General features: G+C 45.3%; 1 protein-coding gene across 1 annotated transcript; it reads left to right on the forward strand.

Moving 5' to 3' along the window:
- The first annotated feature begins 3,831 nt into the window (after positions 1-3,831).
- On the forward strand, positions 3,832-11,007 carry LOC138666052 (tumor protein p63-regulated gene 1-like protein). The gene is made up of 5 exons (XM_069754149.1): positions 3,832-5,500; positions 5,870-5,961; positions 6,303-6,479; positions 9,458-9,614; positions 10,335-11,007. The coding sequence occupies exons 1-5, from the start codon at positions 5,330-5,332 to the stop codon at positions 10,527-10,529; spliced, it is 792 nt and encodes a 263-aa protein (XP_069610250.1). The 5' UTR covers positions 3,832-5,329; the 3' UTR covers positions 10,530-11,007.
- Positions 11,008-11,312: the final 305 nt, after the last annotated feature.

Consider the following 11,312-nt stretch of genomic DNA (forward strand, 5'->3'; position numbering starts at 1 on the left):
AGTAAATTTATTTTAGCCATGCAGGGGTTAATTTGCTCACTTGAGTGCTCTTGCAAGCTTTCCTGCATTAAGGCTCTCAGCTGTTCACTGTTAGCCACTACCATCTCCTATATAATGTTGGTCCTGGCTTGCCCTTATTGCAGAGTTCGCTTTTGCTGCATGGCTGGAGGTTGTTGTTGGTGGTTATTGGAGAAGGCGTTTGGTGGATTTATCTGTGACTGTTGCTAGGTTTTAAGTGTGTGATAATTCCCTTCCTTCTCCTACTTTGGTTTTACCCCATCCTCCACTCCCCGGTTTTTACCTCTGTTGTTTATGTGAGTGTATTTGTATGTTCGCTATCTCTGTTCGTACTGTTTTAACGCATTTTTGGAAACTTGAGGAAGTTAAAAAATGCCCAAAAGTCTGAATATATGAACAGCAAGTAATTTTAATAATACTGAATAAGAAGAGTCTTACACGCAGTTTCTAAGCGCATTTTGAAAAACTTTTCAGAACAGAACTGCTCAAAAAACATCTGAAAAAAAAAAACATGTGTGAACATAGTCTTAGGATTCTAGTTGTCTTTACACCATCGCTGATGGCTCCGTTACCATAAAACCTGAATCTGCTGCACATATATGTTCTGAATTATCCTCCGCTATGAGCCCATCATCAGCAGCTCCGTCCTGGCAGAAGTATCCGGACATCAGACGACGGCTGTCTACAGTAATTGGGGCTCAATTAACTAATTGGAAAATGGATTGGTAGTCACTTGTGCTCCACGAAAATCATTATTCAAAGGCAGGAGGAAAATTTTTCCCGTAAAGTTGCATTGAACAGGTCACTGATATGTTTATTGGCTGATAATACTCTGAGCGGTTAAAAAAGAGGTCGTCCAATGATCGCCTGTCTGCGTCCTCACATATGGACATAATAAAGGGATCCTCTGCTTGGCCAGAATGGAGCACAGTGTTAAAGGCAGAAACCACTGTGACGTGCCCAGCCCATTCGTCCCAGATGTAGATAGGCATACATGCTGAGAGGTGAGCTGTGACATCTCATTTTGTGACTGCTGGATCCTGTGTCATCTACTGCATATAGAGGTGTTATCAGTCATTGTACAGGAGGAGGAGGTGAGCTGTGACATCTATTGTGAATGGTGGATCCTGTGTCATCTACTGTATATAGAGGTGTTATCAGTCATTGTAAAGGAGGAGGAGGAGGTGAGCTGTGACATCACCTATTGTGAATGGTAGATTTTGTGTTATCTACTGTATATAGAGGTGTTATCAGTCATTGTACAGGAGGAGGAGGTGAGCTGTGACATCACCTATTGTGAATGGTGGATCCTGTGTTATCTACTGTATATAGAGGTGTTATCAGTCATTGTACAGGAGGGGGAGGTGAGCTGTGACATCACCTATTGTGAGTGTTGGATCCTGTGTTATCTACTGTATATAGAGGTGTTATCAGTCATTGTACAGGAGGATGAGGTGAGCTGTGACATCACCTATTGTGATTGGTGGATCCTGTGTTATCTACTGTATATAGAGGTGTTATCAGTCATTGTACAGGAGGAGGAGGAGGTGAGCTGTGACATCACCTATTGTGATTGGTGGATCCTGTGTTATCTACTGTATATAGAGGTGTTATCAGTCATTGTACAGGAGGAGGAGGAGGTGAGCTGTGACATCACCTATTGTGAATGGTGGATCCTGTGTTATCTACTGTATATAGAGGTGTTATCAGTCATTGTACAGGAGGAGGTGGTGAGCTGTGACGTCACCTATTGTGAATGGTGGATCCTGTGTTATCTACTGTATATAGAGGTGTTATCAGTCATTGTACAGGAGGAGGAGGTGAGCTGTGACATCACCTATTGTGAATGTTGGATCCTGTGTTATCTACTGTATATAGAGGTGTTATCAGTCACTGTATAGGAGGAGGAGGTGAGCTGTGACATCATCTATTGTGAATGGTGGATCCTGTGTTATCTACTGTATATAGAGGTGTTATCTGTCATTGTACAGGAGGAGGAGGTGAGCTGTGACATCACCTATAGTGAATGGTGGATCCTGTGTTATCTACTGTATATAGAGGTGTTATCAGTCATTGTACAGGAGGAGGAGGTGAGCTGTGACATCACCTATTGTGAATGGTGGATCCTGTGTTACCTACTGTATATAGAGGTGTTATCAGTCATTGTACAGGAGGAGGAGGTGAGCTGTGACATCACCTATTGTGAATGGTGGATCCTGTGTTACCTACTGTATATAGAGGTGTTATCAGTCATTGTATAGGAGGAGGTGAGCTGTGACCTCACCTATTGTGAATGGTGGATCCTGTGTTATCTACTGTATATAGAGGTGTTATTTGTCATTGTATAGGAGGAGGAGGAGGTGAGCTGTGACATCACCTATTGTGAATGGTGGATCCTGTGTTATCTACTGTATATAGAGGTGTTATCTGTCATTGTACAGGAGGAGGAGGTGAGCTGTGCCATCACCTATTGTGAATGGTGGATCCTGTGTTATCTACTGTATATAGAGGTGTTATCAGTCATTGTACAGGAGGAGGAGGTGAGCTGTGCCATCACCTATTGTGAATGGTGGATCCTGTGTTATCTACTGTATATAGAGGTGTTATCAGTCATTGTACAGGAGGAGGAGGAGTTGAGCTGTGCTATCACCTATTGTGAATGGTGGATCCTGTGTTATCTACTGTATATAGAGGTGTTATCAGTTATTGTACAGGAGGAGGTGAGCTGTGACCTCACCTATTGTGAATGGTGGATCCTGTGTTATCTACTGTATATAGAGGTGTTATTTGTCATTGTATAGGAGGAGGAGGTGAGCTGTGACCTCACCTATTGTGAATGGTGGATCCTGTGTTATCTACTGTATATAGAGGTGTTATCTGTCATTGTACAGGAGGAGGTGAGCTGTGCCATCATCTATTGTGAATGGTGGGTCCTGTGTTATCTACTGTATATAGAGGTGTTATCAGTCATTGTACAGGAGGAGGTGAGCTGTGACATCATCTATTGTGAATGGTGGATCCTGTGTTATCTACTGTATATAGAGGTGTTATCAGTCATTGTACAGGAGGAGGAGGTGAGCTGTGACATCACCTATTGTGAATGGTGGATCCTGTGTTATCTACTGTATATAGAGGTGTTATCAGTCATTGTACAGGAGGAGGAGGAGGTGAGCTGTGACATCACCTATTGTGAATGGTGGATCCTGTGTTATCTACTGTATATAGAGGTGTTATCAGTCATTGTACAAGAGGAGGAGGTGAGCTGTGACATCACCTATTGTGAATGGTGGATCCTGTGTATCTACTGTATATAGAGGTGTTATCAGTCATTGTACAGGAGGAGGAGGTGAGCTGTGACATCATCTATAGTGACTGCTGGATCTTCAGTATATAGAGGTGTTATCAGTCATTTTAATGTGATTGCGGAGAACTGATCTCTATAGACCAGGAAAATTCAGCCTAAATATATATGAGGTTCTGGATGTAGATATTGATAAAGAAAATTTAAAAAAAATCCTCAAAACCTCCAAAAAGATAATGAATATAGAAATGTGAATGAATCAATAGGTCATTTTCTGATGACACATTTTGCCTTTTTCTGCCACCTCTGGACAGTGGCTTCCTCTGATGATTGTATGTTCCATTGTATGGAAACAATGGAGGAAATTCAGAATAAATGGATGAGGGAACAGAAAATGTATCCTCCTCTGCCACAAGAAGTTATCTACACTGCCAGCAGATGGTATTTTGTTTGCCAGGATTGCACATTGTCTCATAAAGCCGAGATTCTTCTGTTCCGCTCCCGTCTATCACACAATAGCTGGTATATAGCATTATACCCGCTGTGTACAGCCCAGTGGGCGCACACCAGTACTGGGCAAACTGGTTTCGTTTCTTAGAGATATTTCCTGCTTCCTGCGTACAGTTAGAGACAGCAAGCAACACAAAGAGACAGGCAGCTACCGAGACAGCTGGAGACAGAGGTCAGGAACAGTCAGCAGCCTGATCAAGAGACAGCAGGAGACAGTCCAGCAATAGAGAGGACCAAGGAAAAGCCAAATATACAGCAGAAGACAGAAAAAGTGACTGCAAGAGATTAATAACAGGCGAAGAGACAGCAGGAGACAGTTCAGCAAAAGAGAGGACCAAGGAAAAGCCAAATATACAGCAGAAGACAGAAAAAGTGACTGCAAGAGATTAATAACAGGCGAAGAGACAGCAGGAGACAGTTCAGCAAAAGAGAGGACCAAGGAAAAGCCAAATATACAGCAGAAGACAGAAAAAGTGACTGCAAGAGAGAAATAACAGGCGAAGAGACAGCAGGAGACAGTCCAGCAAAAGAGAGGACCGAGGAAAAGCCAAATATACAGCAGAAGACAGAAAAAGTGACTGCAAGAGAGAAATAACAGGCGAAGAGACAGCAGGAGACAGTCCAGCAAAAGAGAGGACCAAGGAAAAGCCAAATATACAGCAGAAGACAGAAAAAGTGACTGCAAGAGAGAAATAACAGGCGAAGAGACAGCAGGAGACAGTCCAGCAAAAGAGAGGACCAAGGAAAAGCCAAATATACAGCAGAAGACAGAAAAAGTGACTGCAAGAGAGAAATAACAGGCGATGAGAGAGCAGGAGACAGTCCAGCAAAAGGGAGGACCAAGGAGAAGCCAAATAAACAGCAGAAGACAAAGAAAGTGACTGCAAGAGAGTAATAACATGTGAAGAGACAGCAGGAGACAGTCCAGCAATAGAAATGACCAAGGAAAAGCCAAATATACAGCAGAAGACAGAAAAAGTGACTGCGATAGAGTAATAACAGGCGAATAGACAGCAGGAGACAGTCCAGCAATAGAAAGGATTAAAGAAAAGCCAAATATACAGCAGAAGACAGAAAAAGTGACTCCAAGAGAGTAACAACAGGCGAAGAGACAGCAGGAGACTGTCCAACAAAAGAACCAAGGAGAAGCCAAATGTACAGCAGAAGACACAAAAAGTGACTCTGAGAGATTAATAACGGGCAAAGAGACCATCACATAAGTGGAGAAATTGAAGCAGTGACAACAAAAGAAAGACTGTAAAACGGCACAAGACACAGTCTAACGAGAGAGAGGACCAAACATCAGACGGCAAAAAGTAAAATAGGATCAAAAAAATAAAAAAGAGACAGCAAGAGACTTATAAACAGGTAATGCGACAGTAGGATAAAATACTGATAAAAAGAGACAGCGAGAGCAAGAAACCGAAGAGGGTCTTAAGCAAAGAGTCTAAACAGAAGAAGCCCCCCAGAATCGACATTACATCACTGGACATTATAAGGATGAGCGAAGAGGGGAAAACCAGTGAGCCCTCGTCACCCGCTGACAACACGGACCCCAAAATGCCCAGTCACCCCATGTACACGCTGGAGCCGCGACAATCCTTCACCCCCCAGAACATTGCTCCGGAAGTAAAGGAGAGACCCCCCAATGAGGACTACTTCATATTCAGGGTAATGTCGGCACTGCATGTGGGGGCGCCCCCTATATATAAATAAGTTAGGACCCTCGTTATTGTACATCATGTCCGGGTTCTCTTTGTTCCCCTATTCCAGTCTCCAATGGGCCAGTGTGACCCCGGACAGCAATTAGCGGCGGCCATAAAGACATCCTAGTGTTTGGTGGGAGATTAGCGGGAAAAGCCCCCGTCATTGACCGTACTCGCTGTAGGGCAGATGTCACCTATAGGATCCTGCATTTACCGTGGCGTTAGTCACTCAGCTCTGCTACATCCATCACCTAATGCTCCTCTATAACTACCCATCGTCATGTGCTGGCAATGGCAGGGAATCCACGTGACCCTTTTTTTTGTTACCCCATAGCCCACAGTGGTCCAGCAAGCCGTCCACGAAATTCAGAGCCACCTATCTCCAGGAGAAGACGGGACCATGAGGAGCACCTGGATCCTGGCGCAGTAAGGCTTCTCCGAGAATCCGCGTTACATTAGATCCACGATGAAGCAAGAACAATGGGAAACTCCGGAATAATATCCCATGATTGTCACCATCGCCCCCATAGAAGATTAATCATTTCCATCTCTTCCTCGTTTTCTTCTTCCCTCCTATCACTGGTAGTGTCTCATTATGGAGACTTATGGTCAGGCAATGCTTCCTGGGAAATAGTTATGCAAATTAGCTCTTTTCCAGGAGGATGAGGGCTGCCTCTCTAGTGCCACCTACTGGAGGAATTGGGGACATAGTGATCCAGCTGTGGTCCTCCTGGAGGAGCTTCTCTCACTGTCTTCTTGTCTTGCAGGATTAGTCACTGGGGAACGGAGCGAGAAGTGATCGCTTTTCTCTGCGACCGATCACTACTGATCTGTTACTACGACTTTGTGGAGCTTGGTAGATCTCACGTGTTTCGTATCCCCCTGAATTACATCGACACAGTGATATGGGGACCTCTGTCATATCCCAAGATGGCTCTGAACAAGTAAGTAAGCCAACAAAGCAAAGAAGTTGTGCAACTACAGCAGGGGCGCACGAGGGGCGAGGTGGGGGATGGGTGCTTGGTCTCTGAAAATCCAGCAGCTTGCAGTGATCAATGTAAGCTGCAAAGGCAAATGGTTAAATGTGATTAATAAGAAATTGAGTCTAGGGTTTTAATACATGCAATGGAAAAAAGATGCAAAGTTATCCAGTGCTTCACTTATAAAATTATTGTGTTACCACTAGGGGGAGCTCACTGCATATAGATTTATATTAGAGTTCAATAGGAGCTCCCCCTAGTGGTGGCTGCAGAGAGGATCTTATCATGTATCTCTCTATACAGGGAGCTCCCCCTAGTGGTGACTGAAGACAGGATCTTATCATGTATCTCTGTATACAGGGAGCTCCCCCTAGTGGTGGCTGCAGAGAGGATCTTATCATGTATCTCTCTATACAGGGAGCTCCCCCTAGTGGTGACTGAAGACAGGATCTTATCATGTATCTCTGTATACAGGGAGCTCCCCCTAGTGGTGGCTGCAGAGAGGATCTTATCATGTATCTCTCTATACAGGGAGCTCCCCCTAGTGGTGGCTGCAGACAGGATCTTATCATGTATCTCTGTATACAGGGAGCTCCCCCTAGTGGTGACTGCAGACAGGATCTTATCATGTATCTGTATACAGGGAGCTCCCCCTAGTGGTGACTGCAGACAGGATCTTATCATGTATCTCTGTATACAGGGAGCTCCCCCTAGTGGTGGCTGCAGACAGGATCTTATCATGTATCTCTGTACACAGGGAGCTCCCCCTAGTGGTGACTGCAGACAGGATCTTATCATGTATCTCTGTAATAATAATAAATAATACAGGGAGCTCCCCCTAGTGGTGACTGCAGACAGGATCTTATCATGTATCTCTGTATACAGGGAGCTCCCCCTAGTGGTGGCTGCAGACAGGATCTTATCATGTATCTCTGTATACAGGGAGCTCCCCCTAGTGGTGGCTGCAGAGAGGATCTTATCATGTATCTCTCTATACAGGGAGCTGTCCCTAGTGGTGGCTGCAGACAGGATCTTATCATGTATCTCTGTATACAGGGAGCTCCCCCTAGTGGTGACTGCAGACAGGATCTTATCATGTATCTCTGTATACAGGGAGCTCCCCCTAGTGGTGGCTGCAGACAGGATCTTATCATGTATCTCTGTATACAGGGAGCTCCCCCTAGTGGTGGCTGCAGACAGGATCTTATCATGTATCTCTGTACACAGGGAGCTCCCCCTAGTGGTGACTGCAGACAGGATCTTATCATGTATCTCTGTATACAGGGAGCTCCCCCTAGTGGTGGCTGCAGACAGGATCTTATCATGTATCTCTGTATACAGGGAGCTCCCCCTAGTGGTGACTGCAGACAGGATCTTATCATGTATCTCTGTATACAGGGAGCTCCCCTTAGTGGTGTCTGCAGACAGGATCTTATCATGTATCTCTGTACACAGGGAGCTCCCCCTAGTGGTGACTGCAGACAGGATCTTATCATGTATCTCTGTACACAGGGAGCTCCCCCTAGTGGTGACTGCAGACAGGATCTTATCATGTATCTCTGTACACAGGGAGCTCCCCCTAGTGGTGACTGCAGACAGGATCTTATCATGAATCTCTGTATACAGGGAGCTCCCCCTAGTGGTGGCTGCAGACAGGATATTATCATGTATCTCTGTATACAGGGAGCTCCCCCTAGTGGTGTCTGCAGACAGGATCTTATCATGTATCTCTGTACACAGGGAGCTCCCCCTAGTGGTGACTGCAGACAGGATCTTATCATGTATCTTTGTATACAGGGAGCTCCCCCTAGTGGTGACTGCAGACAGGATCTTATCATGTATCTCTGTATACAGGGAGCTCCCCCTAGTGGTGACTGCAGACAGGATCTTATCATGTATCTCTGTATACAGGGAGCTCCCCCTAGTGGTGGCTGCAGACAGGATCTTATCATGTATCTCTGTACACAGGGAGATCCCCCTAGTGGTGACTGCAGACAGGATCTTATCATGTATCTCTGTACACAGGGAGCTCCCCCTAGTGGTGACTGCAGACAGGATCTTATCATGTATCTCTGTATACAGGGAGCTCCCCTTAGTGGTGGCTGCAGACAGGATCTTATCATGTATCTCTGTATACAGGGAGCTCCCCCTAGTGGTGGCTGCAGACAGGATCTTATCATGTATCTCTGTATACAGGGAGCTCCCCCTAGTGGTGGCTGCAGACAGGATCTTATCATGTATCTCTGTATACAGGGAGCTCCCCCTAGTGGTGTCTGCAGACAGGATCTTATCATGTATCTCTGTACACAGGGAGCTCCCCCTAGTGGTGACTGCAGACAGGATCTTATCATGTATCTCTGTACACAGGGAGCTCCCCCTAGTGGTGACTGCAGACAGGATCTTATCATGTATCTCTGTACACAGGGAGCTCCCCCTAGTGGTGACTGCAGACAGGATCTTATCATGAATCTCTGTATACAGGGAGCTCCCCCTAGTGGTGGCTGCAGACAGGATATTATCATGTATCTCTGTATACAGGGAGCTCCCCCTAGTGGTGTCTGCAGACAGGATCTTATCATGTATCTCTGTACACAGGGAGCTCCCCCTAGTGGTGACTGCAGACAGGATCTTATCATGTATCTTTGTATACAGGGAGCTCCCCCTAGTGGTGACTACAGACAGGATCTTATCATGTATCTCTGTATACAGGGAGCTCCCCCTAGTGGTGACTGCAGACAGGATCTTATCATGTTTCTCTGTATACAGAGAGCTCCCCCTAGTGGTGGCTGTGGGTAAACAGAATGTTATCATGCCACTACAGTAAGTTACTTTGTGTATCATACCGTCCTCTGACTGCTACGAAGAATAAGTGCAATTAAATTATACGTTGTTATATTTTTCGGATATGGCGACCTTTTTATATTAATATTTGCCTTTTCCAGACGAGAGGGAAATGCGATCCAGATAAAATGGGACAAGTTCAGGGAACCTCCGTCACTCCTATCGTGGTGGAATCCATGGACAGAAGATCTATCGTACATCAACCTGATCCAACACCCAGGAAACCCAGAAGAAAAAGACTTGAGAGATATGTGCCAGGTAAGACATTATCCCTCCTTCCATCCTTCATGTACTCTCAGTTGGATCATATGAGGAAGCAGAACAAAGAACAATGATTCACAGAAGCACAGAGTATTTCAGGAGAGAATTGGGTGAGTGACCTGTACTCTTGTGTGGTTAGGTGAGCGAGGGCTGCCTGGGGAAAATGGAAGCTGGTAAGACGAGGATAGAAACAAATGGGATAATAGAAGGGGGCAGGGTCGTATCGCAGCACAGAGTATTTCAGGAGACAGTAGCAATGGTGCAGTGATCTTTCTCCATGTGTAATTTTGCAATTAAAGATGTGGCTCCGAGGAGGGGAGATGAATGATCTGACGGTGAGAATGGAAACAAATGGGAGCTCATGATCTACATAATGGAAGGAGTGTGGCCCCCAACAGCAGCACAGAGTGTTTAAAGAGATATTCTCAAAAGTTATGACCTGTGATTACATTGGTGAAGGGAGATAACAGGGGGTCCCCATTTGTAATCCATGTTTCCCCCACAGTAGATTATTTTTAGACTATATAGTTTTGATATACAAAAAAAATTTAATTTTTTTTAGGATCCTATAGAAATGTAGAGGGTGCAGAGTTCCTTAGCAGCACAGAGTATTTCAGGAGCTGATCCGGCGTGACCAAAGAGGTTAGACAGGAAGGGGAGGGAGAAAGAGGTGGCGCAGAGGATCCACATTATCCGTTTCTTCTTCTCTTCTTTCAGCCGGAGACATTCATGGAGCAGCTGGTGGAGATGGTGAAGCTGGCGCATGAACGCAGCCCCCTCCCCGGTCATGCCAACGGTCTGATGGTCCTCCAGAGGCCTGTGACCATAGATACGTCCCTCGGACTTGTCTCGTTGATTAACAAAAAGGTCCAGTTGGGCTACGCCAAGCCTCGATGGGGGTTTGGATTCTGAGCAATGAACCTTCTATGAAGACGACCATCGTGGAAACACTAGGAGCAGTACGACCACGAGGGCAGGTGTGGACACCGGACCGCTCGCATCGCCGGCTCTGCTATTCCACTGTGACCTATGAGCTTCCTATTAATAGATGGAGTTTCTAATAAATAATATCATCCACAGTGATACATTGTAGCATCCAGATGGCACAGACCACTCTGCAGGGGTTGAGGGGGGATTAATATCTAAAGGGGTTTTAATTATTAAAAAGGAAAGGTTTCTCAGTTATCGTCCTACTTGTTGCATCAATGTTTCACTTTTTTCATGATCACTGTTTGTTGTTAGTGAATGGTAACATTCTCCTTTACATCCAGAACCACTGATGAGGTCTCAAAATGACGCTGATCAGACTTTGCTGTATATAAACTATCAGCCTGTTCTTAAAGGGGTTGTTTGATACAGAAAAAAAATAAAAAATCTTTAAAAAAAAAAAGGTAGTAGGAATGTCCTCTGTTCTGAATCCTCGTCTGCCAACTTGAGCAGAAACCAGATATACTGAGAGTCGCTGGCTCTGGAGGATCCATCACATCCATGCATTACGCAGACCACAGGCTGGAAAACACATGTCATTCTTCATTTCCCCACTGGTGGCGCTGCAGGTAAGAGGAGCACAAGCTGCAATGTTCCATAAAGATTATAGCTGATCACCTGGATGGGGTCAGATTGGAATATGCAATGGCCGGATGGACAGAGCAAACTCACAGCCTCATAAACACATATACACTTGTCTGATCGGCC

The sequence above is a fragment of the Ranitomeya imitator genome, chromosome 2 (genome assembly GCF_032444005.1).
Source record: "Ranitomeya imitator isolate aRanImi1 chromosome 2, aRanImi1.pri, whole genome shotgun sequence".
NCBI lineage: Eukaryota > Metazoa > Chordata > Amphibia > Anura > Dendrobatidae > Ranitomeya > Ranitomeya imitator.

Coding starts and splice junctions, on each gene's coding strand:
- LOC138666052 (XM_069754149.1), top strand. CDS start 5,330: ATGAGCGAAGAGGGGAAAACCAGTGAGCCCTCGTCACCCGCTGACAAC. Junction 5,501..5,869: donor AGGACTACTTCATATTCAGG/GTAATGTCGGCA, acceptor GTTACCCCATAG/CCCACAGTGGTCCAGCAAGC. Junction 5,962..6,302: donor AGCACCTGGATCCTGGCGCA/GTAAGGCTTCTC, acceptor CTTGTCTTGCAG/GATTAGTCACTGGGGAACGG.